This window comes from Marmota marmota, unplaced genomic scaffold, assembly GCF_001458135.2.
Source record: "Marmota marmota marmota unplaced genomic scaffold, marMar, whole genome shotgun sequence".
NCBI lineage: Eukaryota > Metazoa > Chordata > Mammalia > Rodentia > Sciuridae > Marmota > Marmota marmota.
This window is the reverse complement of record NW_025999977.1, coordinates 23,217,193-23,241,580: the sequence shown is the minus strand read 5'-3', so window position 1 is coordinate 23,241,580 and position 24,388 is coordinate 23,217,193. Positions and strand designations below refer to the sequence as shown.

At 52.1% G+C, this 24,388-nt stretch overlaps 1 protein-coding gene across 13 annotated transcripts in view; it reads left to right on the top strand.

Moving 5' to 3' along the window:
• Positions 1-24,388, top strand: part of Ttc7a (tetratricopeptide repeat domain 7A) — a 110,790-nt gene that overhangs the window by 10,304 nt on the left and 76,098 nt on the right. For 11 of the 13 annotated variants that reach the window (XR_007348080.1, XM_048804433.1, XM_048804432.1 and 8 more), the window contains exons 3-5: positions 3,323-3,491; positions 14,415-14,545; positions 17,380-17,495. Coding sequence is in view for 12 of the 13 variants with exons in the window: in XM_048804433.1 (XP_048660390.1) it covers positions 3,323-3,491; positions 14,415-14,545; positions 17,380-17,495 (416 nt within the window). In the remaining variant the exon portion in view is untranslated. Of the gene's footprint in view, positions 1-3,322; positions 3,492-5,081; positions 5,140-14,414; positions 14,546-17,379; positions 17,496-24,388 lie in introns of all 13 variants that reach the window. The other 2 variants (XM_048804436.1, XM_048804434.1) reach the window with 1 other exon arrangement.

Sequence of the window (24,388 nt, the reverse complement as noted above, 5' to 3'; positions counted from 1 at the left end):
TTCCATTTGTGTATAAATTTTTTTTTTCAAAAAATTGGGCTGGAGTTGTAGCTAAGTGGTAGGGTACTTACCCAGCAAATGTGAGGCACTGGGTTTGATCCTCAGCATCACATAAAAAAAATAAGTAAAATAAAGGTATCATGTCCATCTACAACTAAAAAAATTTTTTTTAATTAATTTTTTAAAAAGCAGTTTGGGGAATCTCTGTCTTTTCCCAAAGATAAGGTATAGCTGGGGTGATCTCTCCATGTGGATTTCCTTGCACCCCAAATAGCTGTGATGAATGAGAAGCGGGGGTGGTCCTGAGGCACCTCCACTCTGGATCATCTTTAAGATCCTGTCCAGCGGGCACCGTGGTGCGCACCTGTAATCTCAACAGCTCAGGAGACTGAGGCAGGAGGATTGCAAATTCAAAGCCAGCCTCAGCAACAGCAAGGAGCTAAGCAATTCAATGAGACCCTGTCTCTAAATAAAATACAAAACAGGGCTGGGGATGTGGCTTAGTGGATGAGTGCCCCTGAGTTCAATCCTCAGTTACCCCACTCCCCTCGCTCCGTGTGCCCCCCAAAAAGATCCTGTTCAGCTCATTTGTATCCAAGTAGGTGAAAACATGCCACTTGCTAGATTTCTGTTACCCACTGAGCTCCAGGCATTGTGGCATCCCATTGAGGCTTCCCGATCACCTTCTGCAATGGTATTTACTTTTGCCCCAGCTCTGAGCCCCAGGAAAGGTGATCCCTACACCAAGGACCACACTAGCCTAGTAGGTACAGGACTGGAACCGAGGCCCATCTGTTCTGTCTCTGCATCCCAAGCTCCAGTGCTCTCTGTGCCTCCTTGGTGCTGCCTCCCAAAGTATTGGAATAGAAATAAAATAATTACTGAGGAACTTGGATTAATTTAAGTATGATGATAGCCCTCCTGCTTTAATAGGTCCCATGTTAGGAACTATTTCCTCATCTGTTCTTTCCCCCTGTGTTGCTGTCTCCATGAAGTCATTCTTCCCTTCATATGGACAGGGACGATGAGGCACAAATAGAATAGGTGACTGATGATCCATCACACAGCAAGGGACCCCCCCGCCCCCCGCAAGCTGAGCACTTGCTGATGGCTGCCTAGCCTCCTTCCACTGGACTAGGTTTATAATTTAGTAGCTTTTTTGTGGGGGAATGGGGGGAGCAGTAAGGAGATTGAACTCAGAGGCGCTTGACCACTAAAGCCAGTGTCCCAGCCCTATTTTGTATTTTATTTGCTTAGCGCCTTGCTGTTGCTGAGGCTGGCTTTGAACTCTTGATCCTCCTGCCTCAGCCTCCCGAGCCGCTGGGATTACAGGCATGCGTCACTGTGCCCGGCTAAGAGTAGCTTTTTAAGTAGCACACGATCAGCTTTATGAAACAGTCACTGCATCGCTCCTAATTTTCCCCCAGCTTGGTGGAAGCTCTATTGTAAACTGTCATTGGTTCCACTAGGAGCCACCACTAGGCACACCCCGTCATCATGCCCTGAAATGTGTCCTTGTGAGCCTTGCTGTCCCTTCCTCATCTTCAACAGAAGTGGGTAATCATAATAATTACTCATACTCTGTATTTATCTAGCTCCTTTCTCAGGAACAGTTCAAAGTCTTCTGGACTTTGCCGTATTAATGCTCTTAGCATGGCTGCCATGGGGGTGTGGGGAGTGGGTGCCCTTGCCTCTCCCTCAACAGTGAGGACAGTTAGGACTGAGCAAGGAGGAAATGAGCCCGTGGCTCGAGACCAGTACACAGAATGGCAGAGTCATCGCCTGGCTCAGAAGTGCTGTAGGCTGCACCCTTCTGGTGATGTGTCATCTGTGGCCCTGGCCCAGGAAGTGGGTGGCCTCTTTGGGAAATACATTCTATGTCAAATGCCCTTGAAAAATTCAGCCTTTGAGAGTTAGCCAGGAGTCAGGGCAGACCAGGTGAGCAGGGGCTGATTGAGCCTAACCTGAAGAAGTGTAGTAGGGGTTCAGCAGAAGGGTATCCCCTGGTGCTTATGTAAGCTTCCCAGAGGGGGTGGGCCTGAGCAAGGCCCAAAGATGGAAGAGGATCTGGGCAGGCTGAGAGGAAGGAGTCCTGAGTGAGCAAAAGCAACAGAGGAATATGTTTACAAAAACCAGAAACCAATAAGGGAAGGAGACTTCGGCCTCCCTGGGGCTGGCTCTGACTCCGTTTTGCTTCTCTTAGTTGGCTTCTTGGAGGCAGTAGATGATGGGAAGTGCTCGAGGCTCCCCCTGGGGCCACAGGTACCCCAGCTCTTAACTCCTCATAGGGAAACAAGGGAAGTACCTTCCTACCAGTGACAGAGGCCAGGGGTTGGGGCCAGAGCTGTATCTCCAGGGAGCTTAGTGGACAGATTGGTGCCCTTGTGGCAGGGATACTGGCCAGAGCCTAACCCAAAGGGATTATGGGTTGGCTGAGCAGAGGGATAGAGGGAGGGGCTGCAGCAGATGGCCTCACGAGGTGGGGGACCTCGGAGTGGGACTGGGCCCATGGCCAAAGCCAGAACCCAGAGCCAGAAGTGGTCCAGCTCCAGGCTGGCTCAGCCTCCCTCAGCCAGCAGCACTGGGCGCTCTGGCTGTGAACACAGTCTGCACAAGGGAAGTTGTAGTCGAGGCAGACCAGACTTCCTTGAGAAAGTTTGAGAAAGAAAGCAGGTTTGAATTCAGGCACTTTGGGCCTCCTGGGCTCTGCACTTTGTTCCACTTCTGATAACATGAGGACAGCAACCTGGCAGGCCCTCTCCTGTCTTCTGTCCCACACTGCTGATATGGCTGTTCCTCCCCTAGAAGGTCCTGCAGCTGTGGATGTAGGTGTCAGCTTCAGGGTCCTCGTGGCTCTTTCTGAGGCCTTTTCACCCAATTATACACTTGCATATGCATTTGTATATGTATATAAAGAGGACCCCCAAAATTATAAGCTTCAGGCCCCACAAAACTTGGCTCAGTCTCTGTGCGTTCCCCCTGCCCCACTTGTATTCAGGATAAGTGCCTGGATCCCTTAGTGCCAGATCTGGGCTGGAACCTTTGGGTGCTTCAGAAGAGAGAGGACAGAGCCCTGTCTACAGTTGCCTGGAGTCTAGACACACACGTGAAGCAATAGGGAATCATAATCATTTCCTTTAGAGCCCATTGTGCACAGTGGCTCACAGGTCTGGTCATCAGGGAAGGCTCCCTGGAGGAGTGGGAAGTTCTGAGCAGAGCATGAGGCTATACCTCAATGGAGAATCTTCATCCTAGGGTACCTGGGGTGGGGAGGGGTGGAAGTTTGGGGGCAGAGCCTGCTAACATGTCCTTGTCCTTACAGCCACAGTACATGAGTGAGGCCATGCTGATCCTGGGCAAGCTGCATTATGTGGAGGGCTCCTACCGAGATGCCATCAGCATGTATGCTCGGGCTGGGATCGATGATATGTCCGTGGAGAACAAGCCCCTGTATCAGATGCGACTGCTGTCGGAGGCATTTGTCATCAAAGGTAGCTCTGAGCACTGGCTTGGGCTCCCCACCACCATGCCCAGCCCATTCCACTCTGACCCCCAGGTGTCTGGAGCAGGTGGCAGCTCTAGGGCAGTGGCTACAGTCTCAAGGGTAGGCCTGTGGGGCACTTTCCAGGTACTGACCCCTGGGTAATGCCCAGACACTGCTGTCCAGGCTGGGCACTGCTGATGGCAGCCTGCTGTCCAAGTGGGACATCAGGGGACTCAGGTTCTCGTCCTGCGTCCATTGACAACCAGTTACCCTGCTGTGTGCCCTTGGGCAAACCGCCTCTTGATCTTTCTTGGCCTCAGTTTATCTGTCTGTAAGACAGGTTGATGATACCTGCCTCCCAGGGTTCCTGTGACCAGGAGGAGTCAACTGAGTTGTGCAACCAGGTTCAGAAAGGCTTAAAAAGTGTGCCATCATGTATCAGGCTGGCTTTAGTGACTGACACTGGCTATACATGAGTGCTCAAGAGTGTAGAGGAGTCTCGTTCTTCGGGTGTTGGACATCTGTTAGGAGCCACCCAGGGAGGGGTTGCTGGGATCCCGTGATAAACAGTTCCTGCTCTGGAGGTGCTCATAATTTTCCCAGGGCAAAGGGCAGCCTGAAGGGAACTTAGGGACACCAGGTCGATAATACAGGAATTTCATGAGAGGGATTGTGGACAGCCCAGTCAGGGAAGTCATGCCGTTGAACTGGCTTGAATGTGCTAAAACTTGCCTGCCTTCAACTTCTAGCCTCCTTCTTCCCCAGATCCTTAAGTCCTGGGTTGGGCGTGAAGGTGGGCCTTGGTGACTGTGAGGTCTTAGGAGCCTCACTGTCTAGATTATTGTCAGGAATCTTAGAGGTTTGATTATCCCCCTATTTCAGCACAAACCAATCCCCAGAGAAAAGTCTAAAAAACCCCACCAGTGGTCCTGTGGGGATTTGGGACCTGGCATTGGTAGAGCATGTGTTACCCTCTTTCTATCGTAGGTAGAAACATGTTTTCTATCTTCAGAGGAAAGCTGAGGCCCAGAGAGGATATGTACTTTGCCCAAAGGTACCCAGATTTATGGTGGAGCCAGGACTGGAACCTGCATTCTCTGATGCTGGCTTTGGAATATGTGCACCCTGTCTCTGCCCCAACACACCCATTCACTTGTCTCCGTTGGGTCCCAGTAGGCGTGACAGTGACATCTGTGGAGGACACATCCTCCTAGAGGGGCTTTCCTGAAGGTTGTTTGTCCACCCTGGGTGCCTCTGTCCCTTCCCCCCTGAGTCCACACTGTCCCAGGAAACCTGTCGAGTCAGTCCTGTGGGCAGACCCAGCACCAGCTTGTGGGAGGGAAGGGGCCCTTCCGGGAGGGCCCAGCCTATGGGGGTCTTCTCCCTTTGCTCACCCATCCCCCTCGCTGTGCCTCTGGCACAGGCCAGTCTTGGGGATGATCTTCTGTTGGCATTTGGGTCCTTTGGTCTCTTGGAAACCACTTCTTCCATGGACACCCTGAAGTGAAACCCTCCCTTGGGTGTCCCTTGGTCCTTCCTCCTGTCAACCTGGCTCAGTACATATGGCTCCCTGTCTCCTGCTCTCTACTCTTTCTAGCATGCCTCCAGCTTCTTGGGGGAACACAGTCCTGGTGGTCAGAGGTCCTGCCGGGGAGGTAAGGAGCCGGCGCTGCTGGCAGGGGCTGCTGGATGGCGGGCTGTGCTGACTTCCATCCCTCAGTGACTGCACGTGGCCCCCTTGCCTGCCTCCTCTCTGCCTGTCCTCCCTGTCCTGTTGCAGTGACTGCCCCTGCTGCTTGGCATGCTAAGGCTCACCTGACCCTGCGTGTGCCTGAGACCATGCACCAGGCCACCAGGGTGTGCATGACGTTGACTTTCCTGGGTTTGGGAGGGTCTGGTGGGTGTCTCCATGAAGAGAGTGAAAGGCTGCACGCAAAAGGGGATGAGGAGAACTGGTCATCGGACTGGCTTTGTTTGAGAGCAAGAGGGCAGTGACAGTAGGAGGTTCCTAAGCTCAGGAATAATATCCATTAGGCCCTCACTCCAGGCCAGGTGTGCCCCCACTGAATCCCCACAGTGACCCATTGAGTCGGTGTCACCTGTATTCCATGCCACAGTAGGGATAGGTGGCTCTGGTGACATCTCATGGGAACACTGGAAGTGGCAGAGCCCGTATTTAAATCTAGGCAGCCAGAGCTCATAGACATCCTGTGGTGCTGCTGCTCAGAATTCTAGGCCGAAGGGATTAAGAAGTGATGTCGGCCCCCTCAGGGTACAGAGGAAGAAACCAAGGCTGGTGAAGTGCGACTTACCTGGGACATGGATTGGCTTGCTTTTGGACTGGAATCCTCAGGTCCAGGCAGCCTCTTAGTGATGGCTGTGGATGGCCTCCACAGGAGCCTCCCTGGCCTCCCAGCGCTCCTGGTCTGGCCATTATAACACAGTTTTGAGACCATTTTGTGTTAGGTTCTGTTCATGGTTCCATTTGATGCCACCCAGAGGGGTGAAGAGCTTGGGTTTGGGACACACCTGGATGGAGGGAGAAGACAGGGCCCATGTGCCCTGGGAGAGCATGAGCGGGCCAGGTGGGGAGGCTCTGTGGGGCCCAAATATGGGCGTCTCCAACTTGGAGTTGTTGTTCTTGTTCCAGGAAATCAGGATCAGGCTCTGCATACCTGCCCCACCTTCAAAAGACACCCTCACCCTCTATCCCCTTTAGAGCAGACAGACTTGGCAGTGTGACCCTCTAAGCATCACTGATAAGGACTCAGTCTTTTTGGGCAGTGGGGAGTGATGCGCATCCTTGTGTTAGATCCAAGAAGCTCTCTGACTCTTTGGGAGGCTTCGGATGCCAACCAGGGAGCTTGAGCACTGCAGCAGTCTTGAGATGTACATGTGTAGGTCTGTGGGCTGGAGAGCACACAGTGGGTAGGTTGAGTCCACCCGGTGAAAGGAGTTAGTGTCCATATCACGTTTGTTCAGAAACAACAGAAAACCACGTTTCCCCCAGTAAGATAGAAAAAATAAAATGCCTTTGTGGGAAGACCTGTCATTTCCACATCTGAGTGGTCTGTGTTTAGCACCCACCCCCATTCCCTGTCCCCAAGATTTTAGTCACACCTGTGCTCAGAATGACCAGTTCCTGCCAGGAGTAGAAGACTAGGTTAGGGCCTCTCTGTGGTCCCTGGAGGTTGACTGGGCCCTGTCAGAGGCTTTGGCTTTGGAGGAAACCTGGCTCTTTTCTAGGTCCTGCCTCTAGTACTTCCTAGCTGCTAAGTAGTCTGTCACTTAATGATGGGTCCATCCTGTAGCCTGGTTCATAAGTCACCTGCAGGTCTGGGACAGAACGGAGGCCCCTCTACTGCCTGTCACCATGCCATGTTCAATCCTTCACTCCCCAAGTACCAATTTCCCAAGTCCCTTGGGTCTACCTGATCTTTGGTGGCATTTCCTCCCACTGGAAGGAACCTCGGGATGTGCCTGGGGGTGGGTTACCAGGGACAGGATTAGTACATGTGCTCCACCAAGGAGCATGTTAGAAATGTAGACTGTCAGCCCCACTCAGACATACCAAATGAGAACCCGTACTTTCACATACCTTCACACCATCCTGGGTGATGTTCATGCACATATGGTTGGGAAACACCACCCGAGACAGGTTTAATGAATGCTTGTGGACTAACCTTCATCCCCACTGTGAGACGAGAGGTGGTTGTTGTGCCCTTTATGGACGGAGACACTGAGGCTTGCCCAAGCTCATACAGCCTGTAAGTAGTATTGGTGGACAGAGCTGTGTGCTGCGTGTAACACAGGAGCCCACCAGCGGATGATAGGAGAAGATTGCAGTTTCCTCCTAAATAGGCTTGTGCCAATGAGGACCTTCTCTTCTCTGCACCTTCTTCAGCCCCCGGGGGGGAGCAGGAACTGAAGAGATGAAACCCTGTACCACTTCCCCAGGGTCTGCTTTCCTGAGGGGTGTGTGCTGGTGGGTAAGTTATTCAGAAAAATCTCCTTTTCTGTTCCAATGTAACTCCCGCCATCTTGGGCCAGTGTGGAAGCTTCCCGCCTCCTGCCCCATTCCTCAGACCCTGCTGTGGTCCCATTGTTACTTCTGCCACTCCATTGTCCCCTCACCAAATATGTCAGACCAGGAGAAGGCCCTGGGAAAGAAAGTATCTCTGGGCTAATTCCAGGAATGGGTTACAGGAACATATTTTGGATGGAGCAGCCCTACTGCGGTCCTGGTGTGTTTGGGGACAGGGAACATCTTTCATTTACTCTGAAATAGTTGGGGTTCAGGGCCCTTTCAGGAGAGCCTGTTGGCAGCGCACCTAATTCTTGTGAAGCCCTTGACTGAGCCCTGGGTTCTCAGTTGCAAGTGCCCATAACTGTCAGCCCTGAATTCCACTGAATTCCTTGAGGACAGCTAGTCATTTCTGCACCCTCAACCAATCTCCTCTCTCCCTTCTCCCCTCCTGGAGCCCCACATGTCCCCCAGACGAGATCTGCTCCTGGTTCCCAACATGATCTGTGGGGTCTTGGCCCTTCTTTTTGTCTTGAGCCATTGTCCTTGATGATCCCATCCTTTTTAAATTTTGCTCTGCACTGAATCATGATGTCCCAACTTCCAGTTCAGACCCCTGTGCACCAGCAGCTCCCCCTTACCCCTTCCATAGCATCTCTCCCTCCTCCAAGCTCACTTGGACCCCGGTACGGTATGCGCATCCCTGTTCTTCTCAGTCAGGGGTCAGTGGGCTTCTTCTTCCAGAGGTCTGGCTTCTTGTGTTCTTTCCCACGAGGTCCCTGGCCCAGTTCCCATGGAGAGAGTACAGTTCGCAAACAGTCAATTCAGCAAACACCTTCTGGGATGCCAAGATGAACAGTTAGGGTCCCTTCCGTTGAAGGAACAGTAGGCAGGTGACCAAAACCTGTCGCTTTGTGGAGTTGCTCCGAGAGAAGCAGCCCTTTGGTTGGAGGAGCTAAGCATGTAGCAACTGTGGGCAGAACTTGTGTGACACACAAACTTTCTGGTGTTGGGGCTGGGGATGTGGCTCAAGTGGTAGTGCGCTCGCCTGGCATGCGTGCGGCCCGGGTTCGATCCTCAGCACCACAGGCAAACAAAGATGTTGTGTCCGCCGAAAACAAACTAAAAAATAAATATTAAAAAATTCTCTTTTTCTCTCTCTCTCTCTCTATCTTTCTTTAAAAAAAAAAAAAACTTTCTGGTGCCACTCTTTCCAATCCAGTCCTTGCATCGATGGACAGGTCTTAGCATCAGTGAGGTCTGTTGTTTGGAAAAAGCTGGAAAATGAAACACCTGAGTGTGTTGCTTTTTAGCATATTACCGTGGCCTGCTGGGCAGGATGTAGCTGTGCTGGTTGGCTGCTGGCTGCTCCCAGTTCGCTCCATTGCAGGCTCTCAGCGTTTTGTCCACCTGACAGGGGCATTTGTGAAGAGTTCCCTGTGGGCTGCTGCTCCTGGGCAGCCCACCTCTTAGTGGAAGTAGACCACTGGAGATGACTTTAGGAGTTGAACAGTTCAAGGCCCTGTTTGTAGCTCCCAAGAGCTCCTAGCTGTAGGCCTTTGGGAGCTGAAGACTATTACTCAAAATCCTTGGCTCTAGATCCAGACCTGAGCATTCTGCCCTCAGTGGGAGGCCTTTTGCCTCCTCTCTGTCTCCAGCCCCCCATTTAATGGGTAGGCCACTGGCTGGGCTGGTGGGGCTGGGGGCACATGCCCTTTCCCTGAGAGCTGCATTTTGTTCCTGCCACACAGTGAGAGCCACAGCAGGAGGTCCTTATCAGGTCCTGGGGAGGTGGTCAGGCCTTCCCCAGGCCCAGCCTATCTCCTGTTAGGGTCCTGTCTCTCTGTCTCTCTGGCACTGCCTCTAGCAGGGTCAGGGGATTTCCAGTTCCAAAGATCTGACTTGACCTTCAACCACCTTGGATTGTTGCACCTGGGCGAAAGGGCTCCTAATCCACATCAGCAGGCTTTTTAATTTTTTATTTTGAGACAGGGTCTCCCTAAGTTGCTTAGGGGTTTTGCTAAGTTGCTGAAGCTGGCTTTGAACTGCAGTCCTCCTGCCTCGGCCTCCTGAGCCTCTGGGATCACAGGCATGTGCCACCTCACCTGGCTCTCAGGTGTCCTTTGACTGGTGTCCTAAAAGTTTGGCCCCCATTTGCTTCCCCATGAAGTGTTGCACAGCCCGTTTCTTGCTCAAATAGGGCTCACCTGGTTGTCAACATGTCTTAGGATCTGGGCCCTAGACAAGGCTAAGCAACAAATTATCCTCTTTGTTTTGGTGAGAGCACCAGGGGATATCCCAGCTTTGACAGGCATCCAGGATGCTGCAAGGCCTGCTTTTTCAACATGGCGAACCTAAACTGGTTCAGTCCCAGAAAGCCATGGTGCTACTGTCCACCTCAGAGGCTGTTCCATAGCAAACGGCTTCCTTCCCCTCCTCTCAGGCCTGTGTCCCTTCTGCTTCTCTGACACTTGCTTAGTATGCTGACAATCCGGAGAATGACCTCCACTTCTCCCCACAAGTTCCGCTGTGAGCCTTTCAGGCCTTAGTCATCAATGCCTAGTTTGGGGCTTACTGTGGCTCCACAAATGGGCTGTGGGTTCCTTGGGAAGCAGCCATGCCCCGATTCAGCCTTAGCCAGCCCTCTCACACTCAGTGCCAGGGAGGCCACAGCCCATGCTCTGGGCAGACTTGCTGAATAGCTGTGAAGAAACACGACCCCAGGTCACAAAAAGTACCGCAAGGAATGCTGGGTGGTGGAACTGCTGTGCACCGTGATGGTGATAAAAGCCAAGTGCTCAGCCGCAGTGGGGATTGTCATGTGCAAATTCTTTTCTCCTCACCCTTCAAGGCTTTTTTGTTGTTTTATTGTTACTCTGTTCTCTCTTGGTCAGTGCAACCCTAAGGTATTCTGTTCTCACCTGGGATTTTATGGCTTATTGAGATTTTTAAAAATAAGAACACCAGGCTGCTCCCAGGGCAGGAGGGTGGTGTATTTGGATTCCGTTTTATTTTGTTTTGTTTTTTAAGCCCTGGTATGACAGGAATGAGCTGTTGATTTTGGCCTCCTTCTCAAGGGGTACAGACTGTCTGCCTTGTCGTGAAAGGGTGAAGCCTTGGTGTTGCTGCCCTGGCCCCAGAGGCACTGGCCTGCAGCTGGAGAAAGGAGTGGGTCAAAGTTGGGGCAGCTCAGGAGGAGGCTGGGTGTGTTCGTGTGTGCTCACCAGCCTTCACTGGGTGTCTTCCTGGGCTGAGGGTTACCAAACAGGACAAGATGCATCTTCTACCAGCCGGGCACTGGAGGCAAGGTGGTAAACAGAGCCGCAGGAGGGAGGTCATGGGGCTGGACAGGCAGAGGGTGTGTGGTCTCCCTGCCTCTTGTGCTGGCAGCCCTCACCTCCGTTGTTGGAGGCTACACGAAAGTGCAGGGGAAGTGAAGGGTGCACAGGGTTTTGAGGAACACATCAGAGAAGCCAGCACCAAGGTGGACTGGGGATGTAGCTCAGAGGTAGAGTGCTCCTGGGTTCAATGCCCCAGTATCATAGAAATAAATAAATAAATAAAGGCATCATTTCCATTGTTTTCAGATGAGTTTTCATACAGTGAGATGTGTGCAAATCTTAAGTATATAATTTGATGAGTTGGACTAGCGTAGAAACCCAGAGTCCACAGTCTAATAAGGATGTAGGACATTTCTGTCACCCTAGAAAGTTCCCTGAGGCCCCTTTCACCACCTCCACCCCCCACCCCAATCACTGATTATTTTCCAATAATATATGTTAATTTGCCTTTTTTTGAAGGTCTTGTAAATGAAATTACACAGTATGTACTTTTTACATCTTGCTTCTTTTGTACAATTTCTCAGGAATCCATCCATTTTATGTGTGTATAAGACACACTTATATGCTGCTTTTTAAAAAAAAAACTCTGAGTATATAGCCTGGCACAGTGGCACACACCTGTAATCCCAGCGACTCCGGGGGCTGAGACAGGAGGATCACAAGTTCAAAGCCAGCCTCAGCAATGGTGAGGTACTGAGCAACTCAGTGAGACCCTGTCTCTAAATAAAATACAAAATAGGGCTGGGGATATGGCTCAATGGTCGAGGGCCCCTGAGATAAAATTCCTGGTACCAAAAATAAATAAATAAATAATTCTGAGTATAATTCTATTGTGTAAATACACCCCACTGTGTGACTTCTCTAAGAACTGCTTTTTAAGGAGAGAGAGGAACTCCACTGGGTTCTACACTCAAGCGTGCCCAAATCTGCCCATTCATCTGGGTTTTTATCCTGCCCTTCCTGAACATCCAGTGGTAGAGCACTTGCCTGGTGGGCACCAGGCCCTGGGTTCAATCGGCAGCACTGGGAAGAAGAAAAATGGGCATGTAGGAGATGCAGCTAATGTGTTCTGCTGCATCGGAGGCAGGGAAACTTAACCAGGGAGGGCTTCAGAGAGGAGGTGGTTTTGCTCTGAGCTTTCCGGAAGAGCGGGCTTAGAATTCTTGGAGATGCATCTTAGTAATCCCCAGCAGAGTGGAAGGAACAGTTGAAGTACAAGGAAGGCGAGGCCCACAGGCTGGTGTTCCTGAGCTCACCACTTCACAGCAGCAGCTGGAACCTGCCGGTAGCCTGCATTATCTATCCCCGTGCTGGGCCCAGAGGTGGGGCAGGAAGGAACCCAGCCACAGCACCTCTTTCTGAGGACCACCGGACTACTGTGTTAAGCACATGCACTTTACACCTCTTGGAATCAGTTGTGTCCTGCCACCTGCAATTGGTCCAGGCCAGGCCTCCCTATAGGTTGTGTAGGCCTCATGTCTGGAGGGGAGGCACTGGGACAGCCCTAGAAGAGAGCAAGAGGGGACTGACCTCCTCCTTGCCTTCTCTGTTCCTCCTCCCTGTTGAGTCCTCTGGAGTGAGGAGCTTTTCCCTCCTGGTTGTGAGTCACTTGGCAGCGGGCACGTGGACACTCAGTGACCCAGGTAGCTGAGTCCTTGGGTTGAGCAATGGCCTTCACATTTTGTACCTCCCTTTGCCCAGGCCAAGGTGCCCTGACCTTTGGACTTAGTCACACCCCAGCCTGGCCAAGGGCAAGGTCACTAAATCTGTATGAGTTGAAATGGAGCCAAGAAAAGCAGTGATAATTCCTTCCCTGTGTTTGCAGAGCACTTTGTACTTTGTCAGACATGATCAAGCTTGGTTTTTGTTTTTTGTTTTTTTTAATCCAACCAGTGAATATTGTCCAGTGCCCACTATGTGCCTGGTGGGAGAAGGGTAAACACCATAAGACCGATGCTTTGAAGGAGCCTGCAGTCTGGTTGAGGAGACATGTGAATAATAAGTGTAAGAACTAGTGAGACAGGAATATGTACAGACCAGGGATCACAGGAGGGAATCGTTGGTTGTACCAGGGTGAATCAGGAAGGGCTTCATAGAGGAGGTATCATTCAGTGGGTCAGAAGGTGAGCAGTACTTTTGGGTGAACTTGGTGGATAGTGCATTTTAGGCAGAAGGAGCAACTGGAGCAAGTCAGGAAGCCATTTCTCAACCCAGCAGTTGGGAGCAGGAAGTTGGATGTGGATGTGGCTGGCAGGGTGAGAAATTAGGATGGAAAGGTGACAAGTCTTAGAAGGCCTGGTATGGAGCATCAGGAGTTTGGACCTCATAGATAGCAGTATGGAGACTTCTACAAAGACCCCCCTGGGGAGCAGTGTGCAGGATGGGTTAGACTGGAGTGAGACTGGAGTCAGGGAGGTCAGTTAGGAGGCCAGTATGGTTATCCACTCTAGAGATACTGCCTAAAATGAGGCAGTAGGAGAAAAGGGGAGGGGAGATTGAAAATGTTAATGACTTGGATTGACAGTTGGCTCTTGGGACTGGTAGGGCAGGAAATAATGGAGGATTGCATTTTTAGCATTCCTTTATTAAGTTATCTTGAATGTCTATTACGTGTAAGGTAGTGAGTGTGTGGGGCACAGAGATGAGAAAGACATGGGTTCTGCCCATTGGGAAGTGATAGTCCTGGAAGCATTTTCTAGTCAGGCCTCCATTAACTTCAAGCGACAGAAACAATTCAAATTAACAAAAAGAAAACAAAAAAAGTTGGGGGTGGGGAGCAGTATTGCCTCATATACCGGAAAGTTCAGCAGGCTTTCTCTAACATTTCCAAGCTGACCTCAGGTATCAGCTCAACAACCCCAGTGGAAAAGAGTAGCAGTTCCACAATGGATTCTTATTGGTCCCGACTGGGCCATGTGCTTACTCTTAGCTAGTCATTGTGTCCCTCATCTTTGGCTTAGACCACAGGAGGGGTGGTCGGAGGGAAAGCAAGTGTCATCAGTGAAAGATGGGATGTGGATGTCTGTGAGGTACAAAAAGAGCAGGCGTCCACTACAAGCAGATAGGAGCTGGACACAGGGAACCTGTGCAAGGTAGAGACATGGGAAGGGCACATGCAGAGGGCTGCATGACCTGAGCACCTGCTCGTGGGTGGGGATCGTGGTGGTCTAGGAAGACTTCAGTTTGCCCACACAGGGCTTTCAGCTAGTGGGGGAGGACAGAGCTGGCCATGGTGACCACTGTACAGTGTAGAAAGATCGGAGCGTCTGCAGGGTGGTGGTTTTCTTCTATTCACTGGAAGGAGGGACAGGAGTGGCTTCCTGGGGAGTCGACCTGCAAGGATGGACAGGAGTTGGACTGAGGGTGACAGTGTGAGTCCCCATGCTGGGCCTGGGAGCCTTCTTGGCCCGTTGCTTGCTCCTTGCTGCTGCTAATACCACCATGGCTTTAGCTTCTCTCCCCACCTCCACCTCCCACTGGCTGCTCCAGAGCATATGTCCCCTCGGGCGAGCCCAGCCTGGGCCCGTGGAAGAGGCAGGTCTCAGGTGCTCTCTTCCTCCCGCAGGCCTCTCCCTGGAACGCCTGCCCAACTCCATCGCCTCCCACTACCGCCTGACCGAGCGGGAGGAGGAAGTGGTCGCCTGTTTCGAGAGAGCCTCCCGGGTGGCTCAGGTGTTCCTGCAGGAACTGGAGAAGGTGAGCTGGGGGTCACAGCACCAGGCAGTAGCTGCTCTCTGTGGAGCCCCTCTATCTGCAGGCCCACGCTAAGCCCATAGGTCACCCTGTGCGAATGAGAACAAAGTACCTCCCTGCCCCTCAGGACTGTCAGCCACCTCGGTTGGAAAATGTAGCATCAAACTTCTATTAGAATGAGACTCTTGACCGCCATAAAGTAGGTTGAATAAATAAATGGGTCTCTGTCATCTGTAAGAGAACTCTATGGCAAACTCAATTTTTAGGAGCAAATCTACTTTATCTGGTTCACCCCCTATGAAGAGGTCTTCTATTAATCCCTGTTTAGTGGATGAGGTTTAGAGATAAATCAATTGCTTGCTACTGTCCCCTTGGAAGGAGCAGTGTCAGGTTAGTTCTTGCAGTTAGATGTCCTTCCCTGCTCTTGGGTGTTGAGAATCACCTTGCCCATCCATGGAACTGACCCAAGGCTTTCAAGAGGTGGGCAAAGAGCTGACCAGCAGGGTGCTGGCAGTCCACAGGCCCTGGGTCCCCAGCTCCCCCGTGGTGGGCCTGTCTTGACTGTCTGCAGGTGGTGCATTCCAGCTGATGGAGCACCCAACCCTTCCCCTGCTGAGGGGCTCTGGTTTTGGTCGGTGGAGGAGTGGGGGCAGGCAGGGAAGAGAGACCCTGCTAACTTACACCTGCTTTGGTGTCCACCACTCCTGAGGTCATAACACGCATTCCTTAATTTGACCCTCATACTGACTGGATGAAGTAGGTACTGCTGTTATTCCCATTTTTCAGATGAGGAAAATAAAGCTTCTGAAAGTTCATGCAGTGAGTGAGTGGCATTGGCAGGAAACGTTGGGGCACGTGGCTCTGACACCTGGGAGAGGGGTGGGGTATGCTGGGCCCTCTGCCTCCCGGAGACCTAGATGGTAGATGGCAGATGCTCTGCAGGGTAGGTTAGGATTGGTACCCCGGAGGAGGAGGTGGTCCTGAGCCGAGAGACACCTGAGCCCCCTCTGCTGTGATGAATGGCAGGAGAGCCCAAGGGTTTTGGTGATGGTCCTTGGAGGAGTCCACCTCAGGCCAGACTTCCCCATAGCACTGCTGGGCCCATCCCTTGCTATGGGGGCTACCCTGTGTGTTGTAGGGTCTGGCAGCATCCCTGGCCTCTACCACCAGGTGTCAGCAGCACACACCCCCAATTGTGACAACCGGAATGTCTCTGAAGACTGCTAAATGTCCTCCGAGGGTCAGCTCACCCTCTGTTGAGAGCCACTGGCCTGGTTCCCTGCCTGATTGGACTTCAGGAGGAAAAGAGAGGTGGCTGCACATACAGGCCCCTGCATCAGCAGAGGCCACTTGAAGACTGAGCCTCCATGTGACCTCCTTAAGGTCATCGGGTCACCACTAGACAGCAGTGTTTTAGGGGCTCTTTACATTTGCATGTGTTTCCAAGGACACTTTCATGAAAAAGATGTATTGCCTTCAGCTGGAAGCCCAGGCTTTGGTCTTTTTAAAGTTGGTGAGCTATGCAGCTGTCTAGGGCTGAAGTCACCACCTGGTGACAGGGGATGGACAAGCAGGCCCCAATAATTGGTATCTCAATTTCACAGAGGGCCATAGAACTGTGCTTCTCAGAAATGCCTCCTGTCTTCCCGAGACCCAGTCCTGACTTCTGAGATATTAAGGAACGCTCTTAAATCTACTTTGATTTCTGAGAGCTAAGTTAAAGAAGGGCTTGTTTTCTTTTTTTAAGTTATAGATCAAGAAAGGTGGCATACTGAAGGCCTGTCTCGGCAGGACTGGGTCACCCTGTCAGAGCTGAGTCTTGAGTGACACTCAGTTAATAATGTCATTAATCCTGAACCAGGGTCTCAGCCCTGGGATGCGCTGGCATGTCATGGTGTATAGCAGGGATGGTGCAGTGCCAGGCAGGTGGCAGGCACTCCTATGTGAGATGAATTAACCAATAAGAAATAAGTGGCCTGAACTCTGTAGCTGGCCAGATTTGAGTTTGAAGTCCAGTCTCACACAGCTGTGTGACCACGGGCACTTTCTCAGCCTGGGTTTCCTCATCTAGTGAAGCACACAGAGCCATCCATGAAGGACTATCATAAGGCTTAAGCGAGGCTTGTGGTGGCTGTTCTCCTAGTTTCCTTTTCCCCTCTTTTTTTACTTGGGGCTCAGGAGACAACCCCTGAAGAGCACGGTCCCAGGTGAAGCAACCTCTCTACCTCTGCCCAGGCAGTGGTGCTTGCTCTCTGTGGAAGGGGGACATCTCTGCAGCCAGGAACAGATAGGGGTATCTGCGAGTAGTGAGAGGAAAAGTGTGGGGTCTGAGCCTGACTGCCTGGCTCTGCCACCCACAGGCCGAGTGACTGGGCAGGAGGAGCATCACATCATGCCTCAATGTTCTCACCTTTGAAATGGGACCGAGACCCACAGTTCCGACCCTTGAGCGTGGCTCTGAAGATGAAACGAGTTAATGAATTTAAAGCTCTGTGACTGTTGAACAAATCATGTTAAACATGGGGCTTGCGGCTTCCAGCATATGGATGAGGGGAGGAAACTTGAGACATGTTGGTTTTGTATTTTTGTGGTGTCGGGGATTAAACCCAGGGCCTTGCACGTGCTCAGCAAGTGCTCGACCAATGAGCTGCATTCCCAGCCCTTAGACGCACTTTAAATCTAAGTGAGCTGGGTTGAGTTTTATCTGAGCATTGCATAATGTGCCCTGTAGGCAGCTGGGACTGGGGTAGGGCCACTTCCTCCAGCTGGGCTGTCATTCCCCAGACCCTTCTGCCTCTGAACTTTAAAACAGCGGCTCTCCCTCTCTGTTCTCTTAGACCACAAACAACAGCACGTCACGGCATCTGAAAGGCTCTCACCCGGTTGACTATGAGCTCACCTACTTTCTGGAAGCTGCCCTCCAGAGCGCCTATGTGAAAAACCTGAAGAAGGGGTAGGTCGTCGCTGCGGCCGAGCAGAACCTGGACCTTTCTCCTTGGCCATTGCTTTTGATGCTGCCTCAGCTCTGGTCTGGCCTCTGTGTGTGTGTGTGTGTGTGTGTGTGTGTGTGTGTGTATGCATGCACACTCTCCAGAGAGGATGGAGCCGGGCTGGCACATGTCACATCTTGTCAGACAAGGCTGTGCAGAAGGGCCGAGCTTCAGAAGGCTGCACGCCTCGGGGGACGCCACTGAGAAGGAGGGCAGGAGTGACTGTCTTCAGAAGGGGGAGGGGAGCCAGGCCTAGAAGGTGGTGTTGAGGGCACAGAGGGAGGGAGTAGCTTGGCACTGGCCTGCTATCATCCCTTGTCACCGAGGTATAGGCAAAGCCATTTTACTTCTCTGATCTCAGGTTCCCCAGAAACCAATTGGGAAGGCTGATTCTTGCTCATTCTAGCTTCCAGAGAACAGCAAGGGGAATCATGGTGAAAATACAAGCCTGGCATCATTTTGGGGTGCCACTGTGAGTGAAGGAGCAGGAAGCTCGCTGCCTGTGTGGTGTAGTAAGGGCCCCTCGTTCTTCCCGGCCCCAGTTCCATGGTGCCTGGGATACCTGCCTTGGTAGTTTGCTGCTGGGTGAAGCAGGAACCCCTCAGTGAATAGCGAGGGGGTGGCTGGAGTCGGGTGCCAGGCTGGGAGTGGTGGTGTGTGGTGTGTGTGGGGTGGCAGTGGCGAGGGAGGGAGAAGCTCCAGAATCAGGAGGGTGCATTGTAGGCAGGCATATCTCTGAGGCCACCCTGCCTGCTGCAAGTTCTCTCTCCCGGCAGGCCAGGGGCTCCTGTCTGTCCCTGCTGCAGGGATTTGCATCCTCCACAGACACTGTGAGCCGGGGCTGGAGGGTGTCACTGGCAAGAGGGGAGACATGCTGAACGTGCCTGTCTCCCTGGGAGGATAAACTTGTCATAGGCCTGAGCTCTCGTCATTCAGCCCTCATTCGCAGGGAGGCAGGGTGACCAGGAGGTAGGATGACCCTGGACATCTGCAATGTCCTTTTCACTGACTGCTTGGAGGTCTTAGAAACCTGGTGGTCATTTTGTTAAATTTCACTTGATCCATTCTTATTTAACCTGCTTTTGAATAGGCGATTCTTATACATGGTTATCTGTGTAATTGGAAAAAAAAGAAACTTACTATTTTCTCCTACTCTGTATTCTCAACAGGCCCCTCTGTGGCCTGTGGGTTCCCTCTCACCCACAACCTGTTCTCCAGCACCAGCTAGGAGGGGTCCCTACAATTCAGTTTAGTTCCTTCACCAACCAGCATTAGCTCAGGTCCCACCGGCTGTCCCACCCGACTGCCTCCCCTACTTCCGATGCCAGTTGCCAGGAGCAGGTTACAACCCATGACTTCTGTTGGACTTGGCTACAAATTAGAGGTTTCCACAACTCCTTCTCAGACTCCCTAATTTGCTAGACCAGTTTACAGAACGAGGAAAACAGTTCCCTTCTGAGGTCACTGGGTTCTTATAGACGGTCACAGCTCAGGAACAGCCAGGTGGAAGGCACACATAGCATGCAGGAAGGGGCGCGGAGCTTCCTAGCCACCCTCCCCGAGTTCAGCTAGAAGCCGGAAGCTCTCCAGACCTCGCGCGGTGCAGTTTTTATGGAGGCTCCATTAGGTAGACTTGGTTGATTGAACCATTGGCCAGCAGTGACCAGCTCAGCCTTCAGCCCCTCTCCGGCTCTCTCTTCTGGATAATCATTATTACCACTTTGATGTTTCTCTTTCATATTTCTTGTCTAGTTTTTATTTTTTCCAAAAAACAACAACGCCCCTCTCCTCTCGTGCTGTGCGCCTCTGGTGACCCTGCCTACTCCATTTCCCCTGAAGTTGCCCGATGGAAGCAGGAGGACCTGAGCTCACTCCTGAAAGCCATCAGAGGGCTGGCTGGGCCCAGACACACAATAGAAGGTCAAGTTTGAGCTGGGCTCTGGTGTGGTGAGCCACAGGAATCAGGGAGGGGCAGAGGAGGTGGGTGAGGCCCAGGCATCTAGGTGGGCTGGGATCTGCAGGAGGGGAGGGCCCCTGTCCAAAGAAGCTTGGGAAGCAGGGGGTTGATGTCTGACTCCTTAGACAGTAACCTGTGAGTGAGGGAAGGTAGCGGATCTCCAGGAGGAACAGGGGCTTGGTGTTTGCTAGACTTTGACCTCCTTTGGGGGTGTTTCTAGATGGGCAGTTGCTCTGAGCACAGCAGTCCGACTAGAACCAGGGGTGAGCATTTCCATCCAGTGGGCACCCTGTCCCACCCAGCAGCCTACCCATCAGAGCTGCATCCCTTTTGAGCTGTTGGGGGACACAGAGTTTAAGCCTTCAGCTCCCTGGAAGAGAAGGAAGTGGAGTGCCTTGCCTGGAATTTGGAGCAAACTGTGGTGAGGCCACTCTGGGAGGCAGAGGAGGCTGCAGTGCTGTGGGCAGGCAGGTGGCCGCAGGCCCTGGTGGGCCTGTGCGCTATTCATCTCTCTGTTTCTCTAACAGCCCTTATTAGAGGAGGGCTGGAAGGTGTGGGGCATGGCACCAGCTCTGGATCTTCCAGAGGCCAGGCATGGTGGCACACCCCTGTAATGCCAGGGGCTCAGGAGGCTGAGGCAGGAGGATCGTGAGTTCAAAGCTGGTCTCAGCAACTTAGGGAGACTCTGTCTCAAAAAATAAAAAGGGCTGGGGATGTGGCTCAGTGGTTAAGCACCCTGGGTCCAATCCCTGGTACCATAATAATAATAATAGTGTGAGAGGGCCCGACCCTGAAGCAGGCTGCCTTTGCACTCCCCTCCTACCTGGCCAATGAAGAGAGGGAGAAGTGCAGCTCCGGAGCCACCTCTGAGGGTGAATCCCAGTTCTGCTACTGGAGCCCAAGTCACTGTGGGCAAGTCCCTTGAACTCTGAACGCAGTACCCTCAACTGTGAAGTGGGGCAAGGCCTACTTGGATTGAATCACATGTGAACACCCACCAGAGCACCTGATATGTCATAACTGCTGAGAACATCAGAACCAGTGGTACTGTCATTTGTTTCTATTATTCTCATGCAGTCCATGACTGGGCAGACTACAGGCCCAGACACGAACTTTATACCTTTTGCTTTTTTTTTTTTTTTTTTTTAATTAAGTGTGATGCCGGGGAATGTTGGTATCCTTGTTTAGGACCAACGGATTCAGGGGCCCGGGTAGCCAAGATGGATAGGACTGGCCACAGTCGTGGGCTCCTCAGACCACCTACAACTGTGGAAGGACTTGGGGCCCAAGGAGCCCAGCTGCCTCTGCCCACATCCAACAAAGCAGGTGATCCTTGTTTAGTTACTGAGTCCCCGTTTCAGACACAGTGGCCCAGCAAAAACAGGATTTCTATTTTTACTGCCCAGGCAGCTCTAGCTGGAATTGTCATTGCCCTCATCGTGATGTGCCCAGGCGGGAACCCCTCTGTCTGCCAGTTGTGAGCTCCCAGGGATGAGTCTGGGGAACACAGATGTGGCCCTCAGCTCCCGCTCTGCAGAGGTTTGGAGGAAGAACCAGGCTGGACCCTGTGAGGCTGTCAGTGCCCTTGGAAACCCACTGTGACCTCTACAAGCTGAACTTGAGCAGTAGGCTTGGCTGCCCTTGTTTTTGTAAATAAACCTTTATTAGAACACAGTCACACCCATTTACTCACAGATTGTCTTATGGTAGAGTTGAGTGGTTGCAATTGGGATCTTATGGCAAAACCTATAGTATTTGGTCTCTTTATTTTCCCTTTATGGAAAACAGTTTGCTGACCCCTGCACTATAGAGCTTAGAAGTCCTCCCTCCCCAGAAAGCACTAGGGGGTGACCATGTATATGGGAACCTTGTGGAGGAGTGTTCATGGGGAGGGGACCGTTCTAATTTCAATGCTCTGTCCATGCATCTAATGACTATTTCATATAATAATTCATGCTAAATGAAGTATTACTAAATACAAGACACTTGTGAAGTGTTTGCTTGTGTTAGTCCTCCCTGTGAGGTAGGTGGAAAACTGAGGCATAGAGAACAGATGTGAACTGGCCTGGGTGGAGCCAGGATTATGCATGCAGGGCCTGGTTGGCTTTTGGAGGTGGTGCTAAACACTGGGCAGCACTGCCCACAGCAGAAGTCCTCTTAGAAGATCTTGCTCTACCCTTGAGGTGCACCCAGCTTAGGCCAGCTTCCTCAAATGTGCTTGTGCTTGGTAGGTGCTTGGTAGATGCTCCTAGCTTCTGGTATGAAAAATTGGGTAGGTGCCCCTTCACAGCTAGAGGAAGACAGGGCAGGGCCTTGGAGTTGGAGGCTACTCTGTGACCCTGAGCAAATTCCTCCTCTACAACACTAGCCCTATCCTGTACCAGTCCTGCATGGTGGGGGTCCTGGAGGTGCGGGGTGGGTCCAGTGAGAGTAAAGGGATGGAAGTCAGCCTGGGAAGGTACTTCTGTTAACCACCCCCTCTGCTGAAGGTGTCCCCCCTTCCACCTGTTCCATGTTCTGCAGGTGTAGTGAGGTTAAGGTGAACATCAAGGTCAGCCAGGAGGGAAGGAAGGAGTGGCATGGTGGGTTATCAGGTACCTGCTGGGCACCAGGCTGAACCAGTGCACAGTGCTCTGTGAAGAAGGTCATGTGGTCCTGCTTCACTCACCAGGGGACAGAGAGGTTTGAAGAGTCATCTCTGGCCCAAGCTCACCCACCCTGGCTCCAGCTGTAGGTCTGGACAGCCTTGAAATCCTTTCCAACGTTTTGGGTGTGGAAGGGAAGTTTGGCCAGCCTGAGGGGTGTGTGGGGAGAGACAGGGCCCTGGTGGTGGCTGGGGCCTATGAATGGATCTTTGGGACACAGGCTCCATTCTCTCTTTGTCTCTGCGACCCTGAGTCACCATTTTCAAAGGATGGCTCCTCTGCCTGCCCTCCCTCCTAGACACCGCCTGTTTCCTCTTGATTCATTCTGTACACTCAGGCTGTGTGGGAAAGCTGGGAGTCTCACACACACACACACACACTTGAGGTGCCAGCTGTGGGCAGGGGCATTAACCAATGCCCCTATAAAAGCCTAAGTAATTTCAGTTGCTTTTCTGTTCCTATGACTCTGCCCCGCCCCTTCATCCTTTTTCTTCCTCAAGCACACATTTCAGTCTTGAAAGCCAAGAAACCGGCTCCACCCCACCCACCACAACCGCAGCACATACAGAGGAATGGAAATTAATCATCATTTCTTTCCAAGTAAACAGCCCAAACATTTAAAGTCTCTGAATTTGAGTGGCATTCCCCAGGACACGTGGCAGTTATTCAGCCCTTCTGTCTGTTTCCTGTGGTCCACAGGTGGGCCCAGAATGTGACAGATATATAAAACAGGGGTTGCAATGCCCTGTGCTGCCTGGTGATGCTGTAAATAGTTTCTCTGAACCCTTTCCTCATAATAGCAGCTAATGTTTGTGGAGTACTTTCTGCAGTGCTTTTCTAGGTAATTCTATGAGGCAGGATCTGATACAGTCCCTATTTGACCGAGGAAAGGAGAAGTGGAGTAATTTACTCAAAATCGCAGAGCCAGGGAGCCAGGGAGCCAGGCACTGGATTTGGGTTTGTCCAGCCCTGTGACCCAAGGCCTTGCTCACCACGTAGACCTGGCCCAGCCTACTACCTGCTCCCAGTAGGGCTACATCAGTGAGCTCTTGTAATGGCATGTTATTGTCCTGTGGTGAAAGTTATATATTCCCAGTGGAATCACCAGTTCTGGTATTTTTCTTACACATTTGTTGTTACTAGGAAGTTAAAAAATAATATGAAGTCTCCTTAGACCGGAGCTTCTCAGCCTCAGCACTGTTGGTATTTCGAGCCTGATAACTCTTCATGTGGGACTGTCCTAGCCACTGGAGGTTCTATCAACATCTCTGTCCCTCATCCGTCAGATGCCAGAGTACCCTGACCTCCAAGCATGATAACCAAAAATGTCTCCAGACACTGACAAATGTCCTGGCATCAGAGGGACTGCACTGTCTCAGCTTCTAGAAGCAGACATTGAGGGGTAGTCTGGGTCCCAGATACCTGACCTCTCCAGGGCAGCCGTGGCAAGACTTTTAAAGGCTGTGGTGTCACTTCCTGCGGGTTCAATTGCACCCCTGCCCATCTGAGCTCTTGGGGTATTTGAGAAGGTGAAAGAAAGCCTCCTGCAGTGGGGAGCTTACAGCCCCGTGGGAGATGAGGACTGAAGGGAGAAAGGCCAGAGGACAGCCGAGCAGTTCGCTCCCTAGCAGCCCCAAGTGCCCGCCTTGTGCCCAGCCCCGACCCTTACTTGTGGTGGAGCTTTGAACAGGATAGGTCCCAGGGGGACCTACAGCAAAGAAGTTCAGATAGGGGAAGAAAAGAAGGCAGGGAGCGGGAGGTGTACCTGGGACTGGGTGGGCCCCAGAGGTGACTTGGATTCACCTGAGGAGCCAGACAAGGTGGAGATGGGGCTAAGGTGCTGCTAAGGGAAGGGAGATGGTGGAGCCTCAGCTCATTCCCCAGGTGTCTGGTGGGCCCAGGGTGGGGCCTGCAGGCCACCAGCAGTGTCTGCCCCAGCATCCAGCCATGGCCCTCCTGTGGAGGATTTGACAGAATTTCAAGAGCATGGTCTTGTCCCTCGTGCAGAGTGAGTGGCATGTGCCTGAGCCACACAGCTTCCCTTGTAGTCTGAGCTCCCCTCACGCTGGCTAAGTCAGGTGCTGCTGCCCCGTAGCTCAGTCAGTGTGACTGAGGGCTATTAATTTCTTCCAGGGGCCTTGCCCTATCGATCCAGCAGTTAATTTCCGCAGATGACTCCTACCCACTACTCTGTGGGTGATGACAGGGTTCCTAACTGAGTTAAATCCCAAAGCGCTGACCTGAAGGGACAGTC